Here is a 25,389-nt window from a genome sequence, read left to right as displayed (position 1 = left end):
ATGATCGGTATTTTGCGTTTTTTTCGGAAAATTGTCGCGACTTTTTCGTTACCAATACGATTTGCGCGAAAAAACGCGCGACTTTTCGCGCAAGTTTTAACGCTACGAAAAAAGGCGCAACTTTTTGCTTAAGTTTTAACACTACGAAAAAATCGCCAGATTTTGCGCAATTTTCGGAATGGCTACGAAAAAATCGCGTTTTTTCGCGCAAATCGTATCGTAATCGAAAAAGTCGCGATAATTTCCGAAAAGTCGTAAAGTCGCCAAAAAAATCGCAAAAAATATGAAAAAGTCACAAAATGTTCGTTTTCCAATCGGAATTTTTCCAATTCGGATTCGAATTCGTGTCTTAGTAAATCAGCCCCTAAGTGTTGGATATTCTGGAACGCTCTTTATATATTTTATCTTTATTTTATAGAAACTTTTTTATATATTGTGGAGGTTTTATGCATAACTGTGTAGGTTTATACGCATGGTGTGCTGTTCTCATTGTGAAAAATAATTCAATTAAAGAGGTATTTTTAAACCTGTTTTGAATTTTATTTATGAGCGCTGTTACTAATTTTTTATTTTGAGATTAGTCCTACTCTTGTTCCCATTATTTTGTGGTATCTGGCAGCTCAGTGGTTAAAGCGCAGAGTGGTATTCTTATTTTCTGTGTACTTAATTGGAGTTGCCAGACTGCCAAACACAGTCTAAGCCATAAATATATATAAGTATTACTAAACAACAGCTACACGTTTTCCCAATGTGCAGGATCAAGCTGACCCACCTTCCTTCACTGTTTGCTGAGAATACAAAAGAAAACTGAATCCCTTCAGCCAAAAAGACCAGGAAGACTGCAGAAGTTCAAAAATACTGGTGCTCAGTGGAAGAAAGGGGCTCACATATTGGCTACAGTAGCAGGACTCAAGATGAAAACTAATAAGTTTGCTAATTAATGTCCACATGCTATGTAACCTAATTAAACAGACCTGCACACTGGGAAAAGGCTATTCGTCTGATATGTTTTTATAGAACTACACTGGAGAACAGTGTTTTATTGAATAAAAGACATTTTAAATGCTTTTATAAACAATATTATAGGTGCTCACCACTTGTTTTCTTTTTTTTGCTGTTTGAGTATCTGGGGTTTTGTAAATAACACATCAAGGGTAGAATTTGAATATAGAGACAGAACTGGAAATAATATAGACTTGCATACTTGTACATAAATAATTGGCTAAATGACTGGACACACATTGGGGTGTAGCATAAGGGATCTCCATGGTTGTTCATTTGCCAATTCCATTAGCCCCTGATATTCAACAATAGGGTAACACGGAGAAGATAAAACTGCAAGCTATAAACAATAAATAACTATAAATTTATATGTTTTGCATAGCTGGTATGATATTTTCCTGGTGTGCATCAGCATTTTTTACATATTTACATTGTTTTTCTGATTCACACCCAGATTGTAATCCCTATAAGTGTGTGCCTCAGCCTTTTATATATATATATATAGCGAACCCAGGGTGGCACTCTGCTTCAGCTCTTAGCTCGGGTGCAAGGTAAATGACTTAAATATCCAAAAAAGACCAGCAACACCGAGTTATGTTCCAAAAACAATTAATTGTGTATTAAAAACGCATGAACAGCCAACGTTACGTTTCGGTCCCCATCGGGACCTTTCTCAAGGCCTTGAGAAAGGTCCCGATGGGGACCGAAACGTAACGTTGGCTGTTCATGCGTTTTTAATACACAATTAATTGTTTTTGGAACATAACTCGGTGTTGCTGGTCTTTTTTGGATATATATATATATATATATATATATAAATAGAGAGAGAGAGAAACAAACAGACAGAGAGAGAGATGGTCACCCAAACATGGGTGAGTGTATGGAGGGCTTTGTATGAAAGTCTTTGCTCAGTACAAGAAAGAAATAAAGGGTAAAAAAGAACCTGTCACTAAAAGCACAGTAATAAATCAGTTATGATTTGTCTAAATGACTGTGACTCTCATTGGTGTGCACTATAAGGTCTCTACGTAACAGTTCATTGTCAACTTCCAGAAGATTGGGCCATAATCTAAAAAATATATATAGAAGGTCCGTAAGTGTCTGCACTCTTTTAACTTAGGAGCTCCTGCATAGTTAAAATTCATTATACATCCATACAGAATACAGTGTCACAGGGCCAGCGCTGCCTTTGTAATGTCAATTATTTCTCACACATTCACACATAAGAACAATGTTTCACTCCTCAATAGGACCCTTATCAACGATAAAACAGCCATGGGTAAATAAGCATTAAATACCCTAAAACATAGAAAAGGGGTGCCAAAATGAAGTGACAGTGCTAGTGCATAGTGGTCCAATGAAAACATCTTATTAAATTGCAATAAAAAAAGTGAATCAGAAATAAAAATATATCTAAAATGCAATATGAAATCTCACCACAAGATGGCTCGACTGTCCATTGATCAAAAAGACATTCTGTAAAAAGAAAAATGTTGTATGTATGTATGTTTTGCAACTCACATGTTACAAAGCTGAAATATATGGTTACTTTGTATACAGTTAAATGAAATGACACTTTGAAGTTTAAGTGTTACATGTACTTTTGAATTAACCCACTACAGTACTGTTTATTTTTCTTGATGCTTATGGTGATTATTTTGCCGGGGGCCCTGGCAATAAAAGACAGGGTAAAGCAGAGAGACTAGGGCCCTCAAGCAGTAAATAAAATGTTTATATATATATAAAAAAAAAAGTCCACATGACAGCACCACACTCCGAAAGTTGCTACAATGTAGCTGCCCCTGTGCACGGAATACCATATAAATACCAAATCAAACACAACCAGCACCAAGGGTCTTGTGGTTCAAACAAAAATTAGTGTATTATAATTGCATGTACAACCGACGTTTCGGTCCCTTTTGGGACCTTTTTCAAGGTACAATTGCATACAACAACTATGTTTAAATAGCCTCCTCCCATGAATCCAGGGAGTGCCAGTGACATCATATGCACATTACCCACTCCCATCAAGTTAACTTTGCACTTTGATTATGATGCCATTAGTTACTTGGATGTGACACTGTATAAGGACATTGAACATAAAAGGCTGCAAACCAAAATTTATCAAAAGGTGACAGATAGGAACACTTTGCTTCACTTTGGAAGTAATCACCCTCAGCATTTGCTAAAATCTCTTCCCAAATCCCAGATGCTCCGAGTGGCTAGGATCACAAGCGATGTTGATGAACGTAATAAAGGGCTTGAGGCTATGTCAGATCGATTTGTGGAGAGGGGTTACCCCATACAAGACATTATGAAAGTTAAACAATGGGCTCAGGGCTTGGATAGAACTGGGCTATTACAGAATGAACGAGAGATTGCTGATAGAAAGGATAATAAATTATTCTATACTAGTACATATGGTCTGTGCAGTGCTTTGACAAAGAAATCTCTTTTACAGTATTGGCCACTCATCAATACCGATAATGAACTGTCCAAACTGGTTGACAAAAAATTGTGTTTCGGGTACAAATCGAACAAGAATTTCAGGGAGCTTCTGACACCTGCGGATCCGGTGGGCAAGTATTTACTCACAACGGGAAACAGTTCTCAAAAGTGTGGGGTGTTTAAATGTGGTAATTGCGTGATGTGCAATACATTAATCCTGGGGGACAAATTTTATCATCTGCACAATGGGAAATCTTATTCGATCAGACACAGGCTAACATGTTTGTCACAAAATGTGGTGTATATTATAAAATGCCTGTGTGGGTTGATATATTGTGGAAAAACAAACAGACAGTTGAAGGATAGGATTAGTATGCACCGGTCCACAATTCGGGCAGCACTAGATCCTGATTATGACAAAAAGAAGGTGAAACAAGATATTTCAAAGCAACCGATTGCACAGCATTGGGCAAAAGCAAAGCACTCTATTTCTTCGTTTAAGTGCATGCCAATAGATTGTGTGAAAATTCCAAGGAGAGGAGGAGATGTTAATCGGCTGTTATTGCAAAAGGAGGCTTTCTGGACTTACAAATTGGGATGTGTTGTGCCAAGGGGACTAAATACCACACTGCAAATGAACTGTTTTTTGACAGAAAAGTGATGCCTATAAGGATGTATCTTGGTATCTTATAATGTTGACCCAAGTATATATATATATATATATTAGCAGTGATATGTAAGGTATTTTGATATATAAGTTTAAAAAAGTTAAATTAATGCTGGACATTTGGAAACTTATGGGTTAACATTATAGGAGACCTCAGATCTTTGACATGAGAGATAATGTATGGTTACAATTTGTTTTTAAACTCAATTGTTTTAACAAAATTGCACTTTAGATCACTTACAACGATGGAGGTTTTTTTACAATGTTGCACTTTTAAACTGTCCACAGTAGTGGAGATATTTTTAACAATGTTGCACTTTGAGTTATGGTGTGATACTAAATATGCAATGTATTTAATGTGAAAAATTGATGCACTTTTTTTGTATCAGGAAAGTATGGATTATTAATAATTAATTAATTAATTAATTATATGATGTCGGGGGTTAATGGTCACTAGGGGTTAATGTGCATATGATGTCACTGGCACTCCCTGGATTCATGCGAGGAGGCTATTTAAACACAGTTATTGTATGTAATTGTACCTTGAAAAAGGTCCCAAAAGGGACCGAAACGTCAGTTTCGGTGCTGGTTGTGTTTGATTTGGTATATATATATATATATATATATATATAAATATTCTCAGTTTTTGAGAGTTTTTGTAATAATTCCAACCTGCTGAAAGCTAAAACACAAGCTTTTAAAATGCGGGATAGATTCTTGGCCCAGGGCTATGAACTTGAATTTTTGGATGGCAAACTTAAAAGGCTGCTAGTAGGTTCAAATCTGGAAATTTACACAAGACTTATGGGAATGAGGGAACTCCGATATTTGTTTCTAAATTTGCACCAGCTCATGACCAGATAAGTACTATTATTAGAAAGAATTGGCCGATTGAACAAATGGATTTAAGTCTGCCATTCCTGAATGTCGCTGCAGTGGTGTGTGCTTTCTGCAAAGGGAAAATCTTTTATTTGTAACAGATTTTATTTATTTTTATCTATTGGATTTTATCAAATGATATATGTTGTTTTGAATATGTGCACAAATATATATTTATCTCAGTATTGTGCGTGATGTGAGATATTGATTTGTAATATAGTACGGTTTCTTGTCCATCTCCAGCTAATTACAGAACACATACCTCATTACAGGACTGTAAGTAAAAGTGCTGCCTATTTGAAAAAGCAATAAAGAGAGATATATTATATTGATTATGACAATAAGGGAAACTCTCCTTAATATTTTATAAATATAAATATTTTTAACATTAAAGATTTGAAAAAACCTAACTTATTATAACCTCTTCCATGCCTTTCATTATTAAGGTAAATCACAATAAACTTAGCATGTAGATTCAATTCAATGATGATTTATGACAATTTTTTTTATTCTGTGTAATTGACTGATGAATTGTCTGTATACATAGTAATGGTGATCAGTACCCAACTAAATTGCAATTGGAATCGAGCCGTGTGGGGCGATTTGTCATTGCATTCTCCTACTGAGCCACAAGTGGGCATTCCAGCTTGCTTTGTATAATTTGCTTGCTAATTGCTCCTGTGCAGTTATCAAGGAAATAAAAAGCTGTAAATTGCTTAAAGGAACAGTAACGCCAAAAATGAAAGTGTATTAAAGTATTTAAAATAGAATGTACTGTTACCCTGCACAGGTAAAGTTGTGTATTTGCTAAAGTAACAGTACTATAGCTTATATAAATAAGCTGCTGTGTAGCCATGGGGGCAGCCATTCAACCTGGAGAAAAGGCACAGGTTACATAGCAGATAACAGATAGGCTCTGTAGAAGATAATGGGGCTTTATCTGTTATCTGCTATGTGCCTGTGCCTTTTCTCCTTTGAATGGCTGCCCCCATGGCTACACAACAGCTTATTTATATAAGCTATAGTAGTCTTTCTGAGGCAAACACACCAGCTGCACCAGCACAGAGCAACAGTACATAATATCATAATTATTTTTATACACTTTCATTTTTTGGTGTTACTGTTCCTTTAATCCCCTCCCATACACACACATATATATAACTTTTTTTTAGTTAGGTTTCTAAAGTAAATTCACTTCATTCATTCACTTATACATGCCATGCGCTAAATTTCAGAATGTTATCCTAGATTCTAATGCCATCTCATGGTGAAATATGTGTAATTCTTTATAGTAACACCATAATCCTTCATAGGCTTTTTCACTGATAGGTGTCCAGCCCCAGTGTACCGCTCTGACAGAGTAAACTTAAAGTGATCCATACTATCCTAAGCCTTACCAAATGAGCCACATGGGAATTACTAACCTCAATCTCAATCTCAATTATTACACTGACCCAGGGAACAACCATTTGAGGTTCAGTGGAAAATCCATTCTAGAAATTAACATTGCAATTTTTGCCATTTCTGTTTTCATCTTGCTGGCAAGTCTGGAGTAATGAAGTGTTAATGAAGTGCCTAGGCAAACTTTACTTACATATGTGGGTTTGTCTTTTATTATACATTCTACTTAAACAACCCCTCTAGTTACACAGGTATGTTAGTTTTGCACCACATTATGGCCTTTGCAAATAAATTGATTTCTTACAAACTGGCTGCTAGTTATTGAATACAGACTTGGTCTAGGAAAACAGGTTGTGTTTGATTGATGACTTTGCCCACCCCAAAAACTTTCTGTTGACACCCATGGCAATGACACACATTTATTTATTACAGTGAGTAATTGCCTCTCCTGTGGGCAACAAAGTGCCCCAAACTACCTTTTATTCTGCTGGAAATAGCATTCTTTCAGAAAGGTGTTTCACATACATGGATATCCATTTCTACTGATTAAAAAGTATTTTGGACACTATGGGGCCCATTTACTTACTCACGAACGGGCCGAATGCGTCCGATTGCGTTTTTTTCATAATGATCGGTATTTTGCGATTTTTTCGCCTTTACGACTTTTCAGAAAATTATCGCAACTTTTTCGTTACCAATACGATTTTTGCGGAAAAACGCGAGTTTTTCGTAGCCATTCCGAAAGTTGCGATTTTTTCGTAGCGTTGAAACTTGCGCAAAAAGTTGCGATTTTTTCGTAGTGTTAAAACTTGCGCAAAACGTCGCGCCTTTTAAGTTTTAACGCTACGAAAAAAGCACAACTTTCGGAATGGCTACGAAAAACTCGCGTTTTTTTGCGCAAATCGTATTGGTAACGAAAAAGTCGCTATAATTTCCGAAAAGTCGTAAAGGCGCCGAAAAAATCGCAAAAAATACGAAAAAGTCGCAAAATGTTCGTTTTCCAATCGGAATTTTTCCAATTCGGTCGGAATTCGTGTCTTAGTAAATCAGCCCCTTTGAGTACAGACAGTAATCCTAAATTGAACCAAAATAAAACTACTGAGCACAGGACCTGTTTGCTTTGGATGTGGACAATCTACTCCAAATGTACATCCTTGCATAGGAAGCAAGAAGCCAGTTGTGGACGGCAGTACAGAAGGTGACAAAGTCTTCTAATGGCTTATGGGTCACATACTACTCTTCATTCAGACAGCATTTTACTTTAGTTATCTTGATTGAGCACATATTAGATGAGGCTTCTTTTATTTGGATACTATTTTTTTTATGAACACAACTGCAACTGAGTAACTTTGATTCCAAAATCAATAATACATTGCATGGCATTAACCATTAACTATTTAACCAAATACATTTTAATAACCAACATGCTGGGCAGGTAGAGATTTAGTAACAAAACTACAAGATAAAAATGGTGAAGTTATCTAAAGCTAATGTCACCAGGGCACTTTTCAGCCCTAGGTATTTCGGGCAAATTAAATGTGCATTCAATTATCCCCCTTCATTTGAATGGAAAATGTGTTTCAAGGTAATTTTCAAGCTAAAAAATACTCATTCCTTCTGTGGAAAATGATCAATGGGCAGTGTCGGACTGGCCAACCAGGATATCAGGAAAACTCAGGGTGGGCCCAGGTATCAGGCCCTCCTGCTCACCCAATCATATGCCTTGTATGCCTATACCATGGTTATTCCTCCTTTTCACATGAGAACAAAGAGAACAATGGAAGGAAGGATAGATAAAATGTACTGAGAAATGATTAAGAGAATGATGAATTTGAGAGAAGGTAAAATTGAAAGTGGACCCACAGTCTAAGATTTCTGGTGGGCCCCTGGCACCCCAAGCACCTGCTGTCAATGGGTAATTTTCAGTTGGATAAAATATACCATGCTGGAAAACAGCCCTAAAACATTAGAGTCCTCGCGCCACTGTTTGTAACAAAAGGTATCAAAAAGGAGATGTTAATACTCCCATGTCTAGAGTTATACTCTCTCTTGCATAGTCCCAAATGGGTTGCAATATTGTATTCCATGGTGCTAGTGCAGAAGGCACCAATGAACATCTCAGCACTGTGGTAAAATTTGTGTATCAGCAGTAGGACAAGAAACATGTTCCAACATTAAACACTTCTGTAAAATGAAAATAAAAATATATAGTGCAGATCAATATAATAAAGGAATCCAAAAATTGATTAAGGAAGTGTGTGCTTAATCAAAACACCAATGCTTAGGTAAAGTGACCCCAATACCATAGGCTAATATAAAATCTATATCTGCTCACCAGAACAACTTATAAAGAAGCATGTAGAATCATCCCAACCGGGCATTGATAGACGAGGGATCCAGTCACACAATATATATAGGATGGAGAACAAGGCAAAATATAGTGTAAAAACGTTTATTATATTAAAATCCTGAACAATGCAGGCTACTTACAATGTAGTAGAAATGTAAAAACATGGAACAGAAGAAGAGTCAATAGTAGCTCAACGCGTTTCGCGTGCTGACTGCACGCTTCCTCAGGAGCAAACAGGAAATGTCCCAACAATGGCCTTATAAACCATATTGTAAACAAGGTTAATTAGCCCAAAACGGCAGCACCGGTATGAAACCGGAAGTGTATGTGTCAGGTCGCATGGTAATAGTGACAATTATGTCACACCTAAAGTGGGGGTGGTCACTAGCCCATGAGGGTATACGTCACCTAGGAGACGCGTTAAACCCGGAACCGGAAGTTTGACTCGCTGAGGCGAAGACACGTAGTCATAGCAACAAGCAAAACAATGACACGTGCACTAAACCCAGGGAGCCACTAACCAAGTAAGGAACGCGTAACCCAGGAGACGCTTGGGCTGCAGTTGTTGAGCGAGCTATCCATAGAGGGGGCAGCTCACTAAATAAGGGACGCGTAACCTAGGAGACGCTAGGACCGCAGCTGTTGAAAACGCTATCTGTAAATTAGATACGTGCATAAAAATGACTCTACATAAAACTGAAATTGCAAGTGTTGCATAAGAGAATGACATAGATATGTGTAAGACCCATAACTAAATGTTGTAAATGAAGTACATAAAGAGTGCTTCAGGAGGTGCATTAGTAAATGCATAAGAGACCTGTAACCTGGACAAATATATAAGAATTCACTATTGGTATTACAATACTGCTGCAAAAAAGAAATGCTAAAATCATGTACAAGTATAACAATACAAAGACAAAGGGACATGGGAAATAGTTGAACTGGGACATGTAATGGGACAGTGACAAGAGGGAACTTGAATGAAAAAGTGTAGGATAACTTAATAACAAAATAAAATAAAATAGCTCTCTCTCTCTCTGTGTTTAGAAAGCTGCCAGATCTAAGTCAATATTAAGACCCGAGGGTTGTAAAGTGTCCAACTTGAAGATCCAATAAGTCTCACGTTGTCTGAGTTTGATGAAACGATCCCCACCCCTAATATTGGCCGGTATTTGTTCTAAACCAATAAAAACCAAACCCTTTGGATCACAATTGTGTGTTGACTTAAAGTGTCGGGGAACACTATGATTGATTTTGCCTGCCCTAATATTGCGTACATGTTCCCCAATCCTAGTGCCTACTGACCTACTAGCTTTGTATTATCATCTTCCGAAAATACACAAAGATGCTATGAATCCACCTGGGAGACCCATTATATCGGGAATAGACTCCTTGACCAGTAACCTTTCAGATTTTGTGGATCACTTTTTACAGGATATAGTTATCAAACAAAAATCTTACTTATGTGATACTAGAGATCTATTGAAGAAAATAAATAATATAGAGTGGAAAGATACTTACTGTTGGATCACCTGTGATGTCAGTTCTTTATATACTAATATTCCACATGGGAGGGGAATCGACTCTATTCGTAAGAAGTTGGATTTAGAAAGTAATTTACCATCAACATTCCAAACTTTTTTATTGGACAGCATATTATTCATTTTGACACATAACTATTTCAATTTCAATAGTATATTTTATTTACAGAAACAAGGCACAGCCATGGGCAGTAAATTTGCCCCTGCATATGCAAATCTGTACATGGCAGTGTGGGAGGATGATTTCATTTGGGGCTCATCTAGATTTAGTGAACATATTATCCTATATACTAGGTATATCGATGATTTACTCTTTATTTGGAATGGCCCCCAAGGTCTTTTGGAATCTTTCATTGCACACATTAACACCAACACTTTTAACCTCAAATTTACCTCAGAGATACATCCCAATACTATTAATTTTTTGGATTTGACCCTTTTTTGTGAGAACAACAAGATAGAAACTAGACTGTATCGGAAACCAACTGACCGCAATGGTCTTTTACATGCATCCAGCAGCCACCATACCCAATGCATTAGAAATATTCCTAAAGGGCAATTCTTGAGGGCAAAAAGGAATTGTTCTAAATTAGATGACTATCAACGTGAGTGTCACATTCTTGAAAGCAGGTTCCTTGAGAAGGGATACAAAAAATCCTGGCTCCAGGAGGCCAGACATAAAATAGATAATATCAATAGGGATCTTCTTCTGCAGCCCCAAAAGCCTAAAAAGAATATTCTGCCTAAATGTAACTTCTACACCAGGTTCAATTCGTCAGCTTACAACATTAGAAACATTATTCAACGACACTGGAATGTGATTTTGGCTGATCCCATTTTAAAAGAGTGTTGCAAATCAAAGCCACAAATTTATTTTAAAAAATCACAGACTTTGAATAATATGTTGGCTCCCTCGAAGGTATGGAATCGCCAGGAACATAAGAGGCACTTGAATCCATTTGGTCTAAAGGGCACATACAAGTGTGGAAAGAAAAAGTGTGCATCTTGCACCTTTGTTGCCCCCAAGAATTACAGTATTACAGATATACCCCCAATCAAAATTTTTATTAATTGCCGTTCCATATATGTGATATACTTATTAATTTGTCCATGTAAAAAACTATACGTTGGGAGAACAATCAGGTCAGTAGGCACTAGGATTGGGGAACATGTACGCAATATTAGGGCAGGCAAAATCAATCATAGTGTTCCCCGACACTTTAAGTCAACACACAATTGTGATCCAAAGGGTTTGGTTTTTATTGGTTTAGAACAAATACCGGCCAATATTAGGGGTGGGGATCGTTTCATCAAACTCAGACAACGTGAGACTTATTGGATCTTCAAGTTGGACACTTTACAACCCTCGGGTCTTAATATTGACTTAGATCTGGCAGCTTTCTAAACACAGAGAGAGAGAGAGCTATTTTATTTTATTTTGTTATTAAGTTATCCTACACTTTTTCATTCAAGTTCCCTCTTGTCACTGTCCCATTACATGTCCCAGTTCAACTATTTCCCATGTCCCTTTGTCTTTGTATTGTTATACTTGTACATGATTTTAGCATTTCTTTTTTGCAGCAGTATTGTAATACCAATAGTGAATTCTTATATATTTGTCCAGGTTACAGGTCTCTTATGCATTTACTAATGCACCTCCTGAAGCACTCTTTATGTACTTCATTTACAACATTTAGTTATGGGTCTTACACATATCTATGTCATTCTCTTATGCAACACTTGCAATTTCAGTTTTATGTAGAGTCATTTTTATGCACGTATCTAATTTACAGATAGCGTTTTCAACAGCTGCGGTCCTAGCGTCTCCTAGGTTACGCGTCCCTTATTTAGTGAGCGGCCCCCTCTATGGATAGCTCGCTCAACAACTGCAGCCCAAGCGTCTCCTGGGTTACGCGTTCCTTACTTGGTTAGTGGCTCCCTGGGTTTAGTGCACGTGTCATTGTTTTGCTTGTTGCTATGACTACGTGTCTTCGCCTCAGCGAGTCAAACTTCCGGTTCCGGGTTTAACGCGTCTCCTAGGTGACGTATACCCTCATGGGCTAGTGACCACCCCCACTTTAGGTGTGACATAATCGTCACTATTACCATGCGACCTGACACATACACTTCCGGTTTCATACCGGTGCTGCCGTTTTGGGCTAATTAACCTTGTTTACAATATGGTTTATAAGGCCATTGTTGGGACATTTCCTGTTTGCTCCTGAGGAATCGTGCAGTCAGCACGCGAAACGCGTTGAGCTACTATTGACTCTTCTTCTGTTCCATGTTTTTACATTTCTACTACATTGTAAGTAGCCTGCATTGTTCAGGATTTTAATATAATAAACGTTTTTACACTATATTTTGCCTTGTTCTCCATCCTATATATATTGTGTGACTGGATCCCTCGTCTATCAATGCCCGGTTGGGATGATTCTACATGCTTCTTTATAAGTTGTTCTGGTGAGCAGATATAGATTTTATATTAGCCTATGGTATTGGGGTCACTTTACCTAAGCATTGGTGTTTTGATTAAGCACACACTTCCTTAATCAATTTTTGGATTCCTTTATTATATTGATCTGCACTATATATTTTTATTTTTATTTTTATGCGCTTCCACCAACACTACTGCACATATACTTTGAGGCTCATCTTAAGGGGAGCTGACACCAGGAGGAAGCAGCATTGATTTTTTGCCACATTGAAGATTCACATACACGGATTTCTCATCAAGAAGCGCTGGGTTCAGGAGTGTTCATTCACTCCATAATAACTATACTTCTGTAAAATGGCAATGGTAAAAATCCTACTCAGACTTGGTTTTACGTTTTGGCTTGGTGTTTCTTTTACAGCAACAAAGACATGCAAAAGTGCAGCACTTTAGGCTGATGAACAGTGTGGTGAGCAGTACAACCAGTAGGAAGGCCATAACATCCAGGGACTGGTACTGAATCCAGTTCAAGTCATGAGCGGCCGGGCGCAAGTGGGGGGCACCTTTGTGTTTCATAACAAACTCTACCCAGTGCACAGCAAGGTCCAGGGGTTGGACTGGTCTGTCCCGGTGCAGAGAGGACAAACGCTGAATGTTTTCCTTGTAGCTAAAAGGAAAAAAAAGACAAGTATTACTCTACTCCTATATGAACAATTCTAATCTAAGCAAAGAAAGAAGGGCATATTTAGGCCTTTAAATAGACACCGTCAATAAAATGATTGTTTTTTTGCCTTGGAACTAAGTAAGTTATCAGCTACACTGTAGACAATAGGGCTAATGTACAATGCCCAACACAGTGTGCAAAGTGCAGAGAAAAGCTACAACCCCAAGGGCCACAAGTACCCCCATGGTTGTATATGACCCACGTAAACACACAGTATCTGATTTGCTGGAACCTGAAATCTTAAAGGAACAGTAACATCAAAAAATGTAAGTGTTTTAAAGTAATTAAAATATAATGTGCTGTTGCTCTGCAAAAAACTGGTGTTTTTGCTACAGAAAAGGTACTTTATAAATAAGCTGCTGTGTAGCCATGGGGGCAGCCATTCAAGCTGGAAAAAAGGAGAAAAGGCACAGGTTACATAGCAGATAACTAGTAAATAAGCCCCATATAATGGGGGTTTATCTGTTATCTGCTTATCTGCTAAGTAACCTGCGCCTTTTCTCCTTTGAATGGCTGCCCCCATGGCTACACAGCAGCTTACTTATATAAACTATAGTAGTCTTTCTGAGGCAAACACACCAGTTGTAGCAATGCAGGGCAGCAGTATATTATATTGTAATTACTTTTATACACTTTCATTTTTTGGTGTTACTGTTCCTTTAATATCTTCAGCGAAGGCCCTTAGGTTTTGTAAAGTGTGAACATCAGTTTCAGTTTTAGCCCTTTCCATGCTGCAAATTAGTTTCACTTTGTGAACAGTGTGTTTCTAGGCAACATCTAGGCAATATCTTGTATCATCAGCTTAAACCTGCAGCTTTAGGTATTATATAATTGGCAGGCTGGCACTTCCTTTGCCAACAACTTAGTAAAATGATATTGTTGGAAGGGATAAGGTTATAAAGGCATTTCCATTTTTTCATGTGAGTCTAACTTGGTTTTGCTGTATAAAAAAAATCCAAAAAAAGTCCATGTTCTGAATTACCCTTTTCACTAATATCACAAACCTGTTTACACAAGAAGAATAAGGCTAGTGTCACAAAGGGCAGATGATCAGATTTTCTCTACCTGTATTTTCTAAGCAGACAGAGAAAAGCTAATGTGCTCCCATTTGCTCCTTCTTAAAAAAATTAGATGTACATTTTTTAAAAAATATAATGATTTTTAAAGTTGTATAACTTGTATAATTTGCTTGGAATTATTGGATGCAGTTGCTACGTATCTTTTGACATGTGGCCCCTTAAAGGGCCACTAGACATAACATTTTCCTGCAGAATTCTCCTTTACCTCTTCCTTAGCTTACCCCTTAGGCCCTTTCCCCCCAGTGCCCGCATGTCTACCTCCCATGCCCACCTTCCCCTGGAGTCTTTGCTCGAGGGGTGTGGGCGTAGAAGCTGGACGGATTGCTTAGGGCACCTGGCTGTTGGCAGTGCTTTTTCTATAACTTAGAAACTTAATATAATATAACTTAATATAATATTTTATAACTAAACTGCACTTACCTTGGATTGTCTATAACAGCCATCACTGCCTTGCTAAGGTCATCGGGGATTAAGTTCTGCACATTGAGAATCAATCCTGCTCCCCGAGACTCAATGCGTTTTGCATTATCCATCTGGTCCCCAAACAATGGCATCAAGACCATGGGGACCGCATTACAAATTCCCTCATAGAGCCCATGTGATCCAGCATGAGTGATAAAGGCACGAGCTTTGGGATGGGCTAGTCAAACAATTATAAACATGTTAAAAAGTGTTTTACACCAGGTGCCATACTGTACTTTTCTATTCACTAAATTACTTAAGGCACAAAGAAATCCATTTACATAGTATATGTCCCCTTTTATGGAAATATGTTCCAAGAGTGGAGGACTCAAGGAGAGTAATGAAAACTATATAATGTATCTGCCATTACAACTGCAACAGGGAGAGAATTTCATAGCTTTACACCTCTCACTGTAAACCATTTTTAAAGACACCTGTCCACATGGGCGTCCACAGAAGGGGGCAAGAGGGGGCACTTGCCCCCCCCTGGAAAAGTAGCAAAAAAAACAAAAACCTTACTCCGTTTCTGCAGTCCCCTCAAGCCCGTTTTTGCTGTGCTCTGATTGGATCTTTCTTCTTGTGGATTCTCCAATCAGAGCACAGCTTCCTTGACAGACAGTAAAATTGACCAATCAGAGCACACATGCACACAGGGATCGGGAGATTTTGCAAACTGGAAACAGAAATAAAGACTGAAAAGAAGAATCTGCCCCTGTAACTTTACCTAAGAACCAACTCTCAACTTTTGCTGCAGTTTTCATCCCACAGGTACTATACACAGGCACTATACCCAGGTACTATACACAGGCACTATACCCAGGTACTATACACAGGCACTATACCCAGGCACTATACACAGGTACTATACCCAGGTACTATACCCAGGCACTATACCCAGGCACTATACCCAGGCACTATACCCAGGTACTATACACAGGCACTATACCCAGGCACTATACCCAGGCACTATACCCAGGTACTATACAGTTCTAAAGAATCACTAGCTGACATTAAATTGTTTTTTGCCTGACCTGACATCTATAATAATATATAATCTATCCCCTACCCTAACAGATGGAGGGTAAGTTAACTCTTTCCCTCTGAAAAAGCTCATTGTGTGTTTATATATGTGTTGTTGTTTTTTGCACTTACTATTTTTTATTTTTTTTTGTCATTGTTTTGTTCATTTATAGTAAGTTACAGTGGGGCCAATGTTGTGTATCAGTGCCAGTGTTATAGTGCCAGGGCCTGAATATCTGCCATCTGTACCCACTGTGTTTCACTGTATATAATGTGCTGGGTTTGTAAATACAGACTGCGTCTCACTGTATATATAATGTGCTGGGTTTGTAAATACAGACTGCGTCTCACTGTATATATAATGTGCTGGGTTTGTAAGTACGGACTGCGTCTCACTGTATATAATGGGGAGTCAGTACCCACTGCCTTTCTTGCTATAAAACTAACATAAACACATCTAAAGGGGTGGTTCACTTTTAAGTTAACCTTTAGTATGTTATAAAATGGCCTATTCCTAGCAACTTTGCAATTGGTCTTCCTAATTAATTTTTTTGAATAATTTGCCTTTCTCTTCTGCCTCTATACAGATTTCAAATGGGGGCCAAAAAATATTGCTCTGTGAGGCTACAATTTTATTATTATTATAATTTTGTATTACTTATTTTTCCAAGTAGGCCCCTTAACTATTCATATTCCCATCTCTTGTTTAAATCACTACCTGGTTGCTAGGGTAAATAAGACCCTAGCAACCAGATAGCTGCTGAAATACCAAATGGAGAGCTGCTGAACAAAAAGCTAAATAACTGAAAAACCATTAAAAATAAAAGTGAATTCGAATGCGAACTACCCCTTTAAGCTAACTGATCACAAACACAAATGTTTGCAGATCCCCTAACAGAAGTGCGCGTATGAATACTTTTACTACTAATACTAAACATTTTAGGGTAAAAAAAAAAAGCACCCCCACCCGCACTTTTGTACAGTATCCCTGGAAGTCAGTGGGAACGGCAAGAGGTAGTTGGGAGGTTAACTTTTTACGTCAGCAGCAAATCCACTAAGTGTCACATTAGCTGTAGGTCAGTCTGTGTATGGGCCATATTTAGCCTCCCCTAGTATCATCCTGCAAAAAAAAAAATATATATATATATATTTATCTGTTGCAGGATGATGCTAGCTTACTTGCCCCCCCTTGGAAAATTTTCTGCGGACGCCCATGCCTGTCCATAGCTTTCTGGCAGTCAGAAGCATATGCAGTTATAGCCACTGTGGTCCCGACTCCCAACTATATATGATACTGGTCAGTGATCACCACCAGAGAGCAAGATAAAGTATATCAAGCAGTCTGACATAGAGGGTGCCAACCCCACTATACTTCTCTGAATTTATCTTCTCTTGAATTATTAACCAATATGAGCAAACACAGGGCCACTCCTGCCATGAGGCTAAGGTTAAAATTCAGCAAAGTATTGTGCTCTCTGCACTAACAATGCAGCCCACCAACTCCCCTGCCAGAGCACAGAAAATGTAAGCATGCTCGACAGAGGGGTTGTACCCCAAAATGTTGCTCTTCTGCAATGAAATTGCAAGGATTTGCCCCGTGTGCCAGCGCTTTTTGCCTTTTACTTTGATTGGGAGGGTGCCAATCCCTCCTAGTGATGCATTACAGCAATCTATTGTCTGTTGGGGTGCCAGGGTATGCGAGTATGGTCCACAGGGCCGGATTTACCTTTGGTGATCCCCTAGGCCCAGCTGCTGTGCCGCCCCCCCTTGTAGGGCCGTGCCGCGCACAGAGTGACGTAACGACGCGTGTGCATGGCGTGATGACGTCACCGACCAGGAAGTAGATGCGCATGGCAGTTTTCGGAGTTGGGGCGGCCAGGCAAGATGTTATTTAACTATTTTATGCACCGCTGCCTGCCGCCCACCACAAATAAAGAACAGGCACAGCACCCAGTTGATGTTAGGGGCGCCTGTTTGCCGCCCCTAACATCTTGCCGCCCTAGGCCCGGGCCTTGGGGGCCTCTCCCAAAATCCGAGCCTGGTGGTCCATCTTTCTAACACCATTAGGACATAGATAAGGACCAGAAATGATCTATGTGGAGTAGAGCAGAGTGCAAAATTGCAAAATATGGGTGTTATATGCCATATTTTCTGTACTTTTTACCAGTGGCCTGAATGTAAGAATATTGCCACAAGTAGCATTGAGACCTGCATTACCACAATGAATACAGTGCTGCCTACATTCAGCAGTGGTGTATTTATGAGGGTCAGGCAAGGGGATGTACATGTTTTTGCACCCCTTAGTGCTCTTGCCTATGTCCCATGTAACCTGTTTGCATGTTTTCCTGTGAGAAAACAAGAGTACAAGGATAAATCATTGCAAACATGGTAAAATCAGACAAACTCTTTGCAGATATTACCTTAAGACATTACCTAAGACAGAATCACATTCATAATCTCAGTGCTACAGGACAGCACTGTCAACCACTGTGCCACCATGCCACCCAAACATAATCACACCTATCAACTATAAACTATAATTCACTCTTTCCATCAGAATAGGACAGTATATTCCATTGCTAGTAATACATTGTAAATACACACCAAGCAGATCATTCTGCGGCAGCCACTTTACAAGATGGGTGTTATCTCCCAGATTTGAAGGTGCTTTCCCTGTGTACCTCCAGAAAACCTGAACAAAGGGAAATGAGCTTCAGTCAACAGGGTCGGACTGGGGGGTGAAGGGCCCATCGGGGCTCCCCACCTGACATCCTCCCCTGAGCGCATAAATTTAACGCATCAGGGGAGGAGCGGTCGGGCAGGGGGAGCGCAGGTAAGGGACGGGGCACATTTACTAAGAAGTGAAGCTTTGCCTCAGATACATTACTTATCTAGAAGCTGGCGAAATGGCATTTAAGTGAAAAGGGGAAGGAAGAGAAAAGTTTGCCCTTTAGTAAATTACCAGATTTGTACTTCTTTACCTCGGCAAAAATTTGCTCGGCAAAGAGACGCAAAGCTTCGCTAGCACTGAGCTTCTTCGCTAGGGAAACTCTCCAGCGCCTGTTAATAAATAGGCGAATGCTCAGGGAATTGTCTTTTTTGCCAGAAAAAGACAATTCGCCTTTTTGTAAATGTGCCCCATAGTTGGAAGTGACCTATGGGAAACATAGGACTTTTTAAATTGGTAGTGTTTTCAAAATGTTTCTCTGTTTCTCAATATTGTAGATATACTGTTTTTAATTTATAGGTATTTAAAGGCATATATCGTTTTATGCAAGTTGAATTACAGGCTGTCCTGAAGAAACTACTGTATGTATACAGTTTTCCTAGTTAAACAAACAAAAGGAATTCTGAAAATGAATTCCAAAGAGCTCCAAGAAAATCCCATTTACATGGGTTTATCTTATAGGCATAAGAATGGACACATCATTCAGTACTTGCTCAGCCCTATCACCAAGTGCACTACAGACTTTCTGAGCAGGTGGCCTACAAAAAACTAGAGCCTGGTTATCAAGTTAGCATTAGATTTCTTTTAGGAGACAACCCAAGTATCTTACCTTCTGAGGAATGTATCTCAGAGCTTCCGCTATATCCATTGCTATATTCATGGGAATTTCAGACACCACAGATCCAAAGGAAAACACCACAAATCCATGTTCTCCAGAGCTTTTAACCAACTTCTCAAACTCCTGGGGCAGAGTATAATAAACAAATGTAACGTCACTTTACTATTATATCTTTTTCAACACATATACACATATAGATACATATATAAGCATATAGAATGAGCTTTGAGATAAAAACATTTTTCCTAAATGAGTTGCCATACCAGAAAGTGAAATCAGATCTGGATACCTTTTATTGGGCAAATAAAGCTTTCTTAAAAAGTGGGCAAGATAATGCATACCTCCCAATAGTGTCATATTTTGTGGGATGGTCCCACATTGTGAATCCTAAAAGAGGTGCGGGGTTTGTGGGCAGGTCTGGGCATATAGGGGAGGGGGATGTCTAGACATATTTGGGTGTGGTCTTATTTGTTCCTCATTTGATAATTCAAATGTTGGGAAGCATGGACTGTGTCCTGATTTGGTTGGGCAGGATGACAATTACTGCCAGATATTTGGACATGCATGCTGGGTCAGGGCCATTTCAATCCTGTTAGATAACTGGTGACCAGACATGTCTACAAACTGCTAACATGGTGTATCAACAGATGCTGAATTGAATAGCAGTACAGAAACCCATAGAAATGAGCAAAAACTGAGCATTTTTCAACTCTGTATTCTGAGGGATCTGGTGGTGGGCAAGGAGCAGGCCCGGACTGGCAATCTGTGGATTTTGACAAATGCCAGAGGGGCTGCTGTATGATGCCATAGACAGTCACTATTTATTGGGCCACTGGAGACCTGGTAAGCAGGTAGGGAGCACCATCAGATGCAAAGCACAGCAGAGTCCTGTATTTACCAGCTGTCTAAAGCATTAAAGAAGAAAAGGTGAAATCACTGGTGGGTACCAAGCTCTTAAGTACCATAAGGTGATTCTAGTCACTTACATGCTAACTTGGGTTGATGCTAAACTTCTTCAAACAATACACTGGCCTGGAATACTGTTTATTCAGTGCCATACCATCATATTTTTCTTATTTTCCAGGCATTTTGCTTTGGGCTTGGGTGAATGCATCCACAGTACAGACCTTTGTCTGATATTTCTGTATTTTATAGGCACCTACTTTAATTGGAGCAGGAGAAAACTTGGGAGACTGAAAGAAAATAGTGTGGTGTTGCTCAAGGAACAATACCCCATACTGGTGTGTCTATTGTAAGAGAAGTAGCACTAGCACAAGGTAGCTGGTAAGCAACTAGAACTTGTTTCCCCCTATGCTTTTACCTTTTCTTGTCCTTTAAGTACAGGATGGCTTTGCATCCAACAGTGCTATACTCTATACATTCTACAACACTGTATTGTGCGCCTTAGTGCTGTTAAACTTGCATCTTGAACAATGGAAACTATGTCCTATATTATAAATAGTTATCATCTTTTTTTATGATGTTTTTATCATTTGTTTTCTGTTTTACCACCTCAAATGTTTCCATTAATATTAATGGGTTACTCCATGTATGAGATTGTGTAAAATGGAATTTCAATAAATGATATGTATTATATGTGAGAAGAAATACAGCTTTATAAATACACTATTTATTTTACACCACTTTTTTACAGAGGTTTTCCCATATAAATCATTTTACACTGCTTGATATAAAGGCCCCCAGAACAGTTGATCATTTGTGGGTCTGAGAATGAGACAGCAAACTAAATTTGAGTGTGTTAAAGATTGAGCAAGTGGAGAGCATGGGTACATGTGAACAAGCTCCTCTGTTTCAGGTTTTATTGTGTGTATATCACTTATTGTAAAGTTAATGTTTTGGGTCAGCCTCCCCATTGATTTGTTGTATTGAATTTCCAGAGAATACCAATATAACATGTATTAATCATTGGCTGGGCCACCGGGACACCAGGAAAAAACCCAGTTGGCCCTGGCCCTAGTGGGCCCAGGCGGCCCAGGACTGACACTTGCCAGCACTCCCCGAGCCTGAAGCATTAATTTTACATGCGCTCAGGGGAGGATGACGGGTGACAGAAGGGGCCCAGTGGGGGGCCCCCTAAGGGGTGTGGGGGATGTGGCCAGTGGGGGCACCTGCAGGGCCCCTGGGTCGGCACCCCCCAGTCCAACCCTGTAATCAATTCATTTATCATATGCGTTGGAACTAAGGGTGCTCCCCCAGAATTTTTCTTCCCAGTAGCAGTAGTTGATATGGGCAGGCAGGCAGGGAGGCAAGAAAAGTTCCTTTGTAATAAATGCAAAATAGTGTCTGTTCCATCCTTATACGTACTCCTTTTACTTTGACTCATACCGGGAACTTTTCAGACTTATATTAGTTCCAGCCACATTAATGATTGTTGCTACTTCTGAGATTGATTTATTATATATCAAACTGGGGAATTCAGTAGCATTCCTGGCAGTTCAATTTACTGAATGACAAGTAGACCGGATTTCACTGGGGGTGCCAAACCTGTAGCTAGTGAATCTCACCACCAGGTGAATCCAGTTGTGTTTATTCCCTGGTCTGGTGCAATTTTTTCCTAAAAGGAATACAGAGGAACAGAGGAAAAATCTTGTATGGGTATAATAAATCACATCAGGAAATTACAGAGAGTAAAAAGGAAAGTATAGTTCTTATCAAGTCAAGAGCAGCAAACATTTTTAAAATGGTTTGGTTCTATGAAGGCATGAAACAGCTAAACACATATAAGCAAGATGCCTTTCTGCCATAGTGCTGTCCACATAGAACAAAGCACATACCTGGGGTAGGGCCTTCTGCTTGGCACAGTTGATGCCTCCAATTAAAATCACATTTGGCATTATGGGCCTGGGAAATTCAAAGACAAAGTCATACCTCATCAGCCAAATGGAAGTACGGCTGAAAAGACTCATAGCAGTAACTTCTTTTTTCAAAAAATCTGAAGCCATCTGTGCATATGGATAATAAAAAATATGGCAAACGATATGTTCCAGGGAGTGGATAAGGAAGTTCTTCACCCTCTGGCTGAAAGACATATTGTCTGTATACACAGTGAACATCCTGGGTACATAGGAGGGAGGACTAGGGGTTTGAGAACCTATTTGGTCCATCCCAAATGCAGCCCCCCTCGTGAAGGACACAGAAGGGATGGAAAGGTGTTCAGCGACTATCTCACCACATGGGAAAACTGAGTCAGTTAGCATAGCGTCAAAATGTTCCTTCTCCAGTTCCCTAATGAGGGTCGAGTTCTGCAGGAAGTGCTGACACGCACTCACAACAGACATTGTCCCATTTGATACGCTTTCATACAAGAACTTAATCTTGTCTGTAAGAATCCGGTCTGCAAATATTTCTAGGTTCATATGCCTCACGCGGCTTTCCAAAACGTCTTTGCTGTAAGGCGAAGAGAATGTTTTCACTTTGTAGTTATCTAAATCATTGAAAAACATATTGACTTCTGGGATTGCCATGACGATATGGTGACCATTTTGTGCTAACCTGTCCACCAACACACGCATGCTGAGCCAGTGGCTACCATCCTGTGGGACCACCAGCAGCCTGCCACCATCAGCACAGCCCAACGCCAACAGGATGAAGAATCTTCTAAAGAAGCAGCAGGAGGGAGATGAACCTGTGGCACCCATCTGTAACTTTGCAGTCCAGGCTGTATATCTGAGGGCCCCTTGAAATGAATCTGGGAGAATGATCTGCACATGTAGGGAAGGCACTGATATGTGAGTTCAGAGGTCCTGGTGCTTTCTGCTTATTCATCCTTAAAATGAACTTTGATTCTCAAATAAACTCCTGTGAACTGTATATCAGGCAAAGTGGACACTGCCGTTAATGATAATTATGTTAATGTTACAGGTTGCTCAATTTATCTCTAGGCAAAGCCCAGTAAGTCTAGCTTTTTTTTCTAAGTATTAAATAAAAAGTGACTGCAACTTTAGTGTATAATAGTCCCATGCTCTGAATTATATTGACTCACCCACACTTAATTAGTACAATGTCATTTTCTGTATCTTGAAATAACTAAAGAATTATAAACTTTTTTTTTTACTCTGCCTTTGTTTCGCTCTCTTATCACAACCACATTTAAAAAGGGATCTCGTTCTCAGCCTGAAAACTATAGGCCTGTTAGTCTGACATCAGTAGTAGGAAAGCTTCTGGAAGGGGTAATAAGGGATAGGATAGTTGAATACATTGCAGTTCACAATACTATTAGTTTGTGCCAGCATGGTTTTATGCGTAACAGATCTTGCCAGACTAATTTAGTTGCCTTTTATGAGGAGGTGAGCAGGAACCTTGATGCTGGAATGGCAGTTGATGTCATCTACTTAGATTTTGCTAAAGCGTTTGATACAGTACCTCACAGAAGGTTAATGATCAAATTGAGGAATATTGGCCTAGAACATAATATTTGTAATTGGATAGAAAACTGGCTGAAGGATAGAGTACAAAGAGTGGTGGTAAATGGAACATTTTCTAATTGGGCCAGTGTGGTTAGTGGAGTACCGCAGGGGTCAGTCCTTGGGCCTTTGCTTTTTAACTTGTTTATTAATGACCTGGAGGTGGGCATAGAGAGTACTGTTTCTATTTTTGCTGATGACACTAAATTGTGCAAAACTATAAGTTCCATGCAGGATGCTGCCGCTTTGCAGAGCGATTTGACAAAATTGGAAAACTGGGCAGCAAACTGGAAAATGAGGTTCAATGTTGACAAGTGCAAAGTTATGCATTTTGGTAGGAATAATATAAACGCAAACTATCTACTGAATGGTAGTGTGTTGGGGGCATCCTTAATGGAGAAGGATCTAGGGGTTTTTGTAGATCACAAGTTGTCTAATTCCAGGCAGTGTCATTCTGTGGCTACTACAGCAAATAAAGTGCTGTCTTGTATAAAAAAGGGCATTGACTCAAGGGATGAGAACATAATTTTGCCCCTTTATAGGTCCCTGGTAAGGCCTCACCTTGAGTATGCAGTGCAGTTTTGGGCTCCAGTCCTTAAGAAGGATATTAATGAGCTGGAGAGAGTGCAGAGATGTGCAACTAAACTGGTTAAGGGGATGGAAGATTTAAACTATGAGGTGAGACTGTCGAGGTTGGGGTTGTTTTCTCTGGAAAAGAGGCGCTTGCGAGGGGACATGATTACTCTGTACAAGTACATTAGAGGGGATTATAGGCAGTTGGGGGATGTTCTTTTTTCCCATAAAAACAATCAACGCACCAGAGGTCACCCCTATAGATTAGAGGAAAGGAGCTTCCATTTGAAGCAGCGTAGGTGGTTTTTCACGGTGAGGGCAGTGAGGTTATGGAATGCCCTTCCTAGTGATGTGGTAATGGCAGATTCTGTTAATGCCTTTAAGAGGGGCCTGGATGAGTTTTTGAACAAGCAGAATATCCAAGGCTATTGTGATACTAATATCTACAGTTAGTACTAGTGGTTGTATATATATAGTTTATGTATGTGAGTGTATAGATTGGTTAGTATAGGTTGTGTGCTGGGTTTACTCGGATGGGTTGAACTTGATGGACAATGGTCTTTTTTCAACCCTATGTAACTATGTAACTATGTAACTATGTAACTTCCTTCTTAAAAAGGATGCAAAGTCTTCTTTTAAAGTGTACAGATTCTGATAGAATGCCTTTAAAGGAGAAGAAAAGGTAAAAACTAAGTAAGCTTTATTAGAAAGGTAAATACAGCCATAAGCACTCACAGAAACCCTCTATCAAAAGAAACACAGGATTTCTTGTCTCATTTTTTGTAAACATGTTGTTGGGGTGTCTGACTTCCTCTCTTA

The 25,389-nt window shown here is 39.2% G+C and overlaps 1 protein-coding gene across 1 annotated transcript; it reads right to left on the bottom strand.

Moving 5' to 3' along the window:
• Nucleotides 1–7,682: 7,682 nt before the first annotated feature.
• Nucleotides 7,683–23,392, bottom strand: LOC116406461 (UDP-glucuronosyltransferase 1-1-like). The gene is made up of 6 exons (XM_031893582.1): nt 22,369–23,392; nt 19,565–19,696; nt 18,612–18,699; nt 14,946–15,165; nt 13,071–13,389; nt 7,683–8,579 (listed from the first exon to the last, which is right to left on the bottom strand). Exons 1-5 carry the CDS (start codon nt 23,230–23,232, stop codon nt 13,098–13,100), a joined length of 1,596 nt encoding a protein of 531 aa, XP_031749442.1. The 5' UTR covers nt 23,233–23,392; the 3' UTR covers nt 7,683–8,579; nt 13,071–13,097.
• Nucleotides 23,393–25,389: the final 1,997 nt, after the last annotated feature.

The sequence above is a fragment of the Xenopus tropicalis genome, chromosome 9 (assembly GCF_000004195.4).
Source record: "Xenopus tropicalis strain Nigerian chromosome 9, UCB_Xtro_10.0, whole genome shotgun sequence".
Taxonomy (NCBI): domain Eukaryota; kingdom Metazoa; phylum Chordata; class Amphibia; order Anura; family Pipidae; genus Xenopus; species Xenopus tropicalis.
Note: the sequence above shows the minus strand (reverse complement) of the source record. Positions and strands in the feature narration are given on the sequence as shown.

What these genes read in the sequence shown, in the direction of transcription:
- LOC116406461 (XM_031893582.1), bottom strand. Translation starts at nt 23,232, where the DNA reads ATGGGTGCCACAGGTTCATCTCCCTCCTGCTGCTTCTTTAGAAGATTC. An exon ending in AGCAGAAGGCCCTACCCCAG is followed by an intron (nt 19,697 to 22,368) that starts GTATGTGCTTTG and finishes ACTCTGCCCCAG; the next exon opens with GAGTTTGAGAAGTTGGTTAA. An exon ending in GCCGCAGAATGATCTGCTTG is followed by an intron (nt 15,166 to 18,611) that starts GTGTGTATTTAC and finishes TTGTTTGACTAG; the next exon opens with CCCATCCCAAAGCTCGTGCC.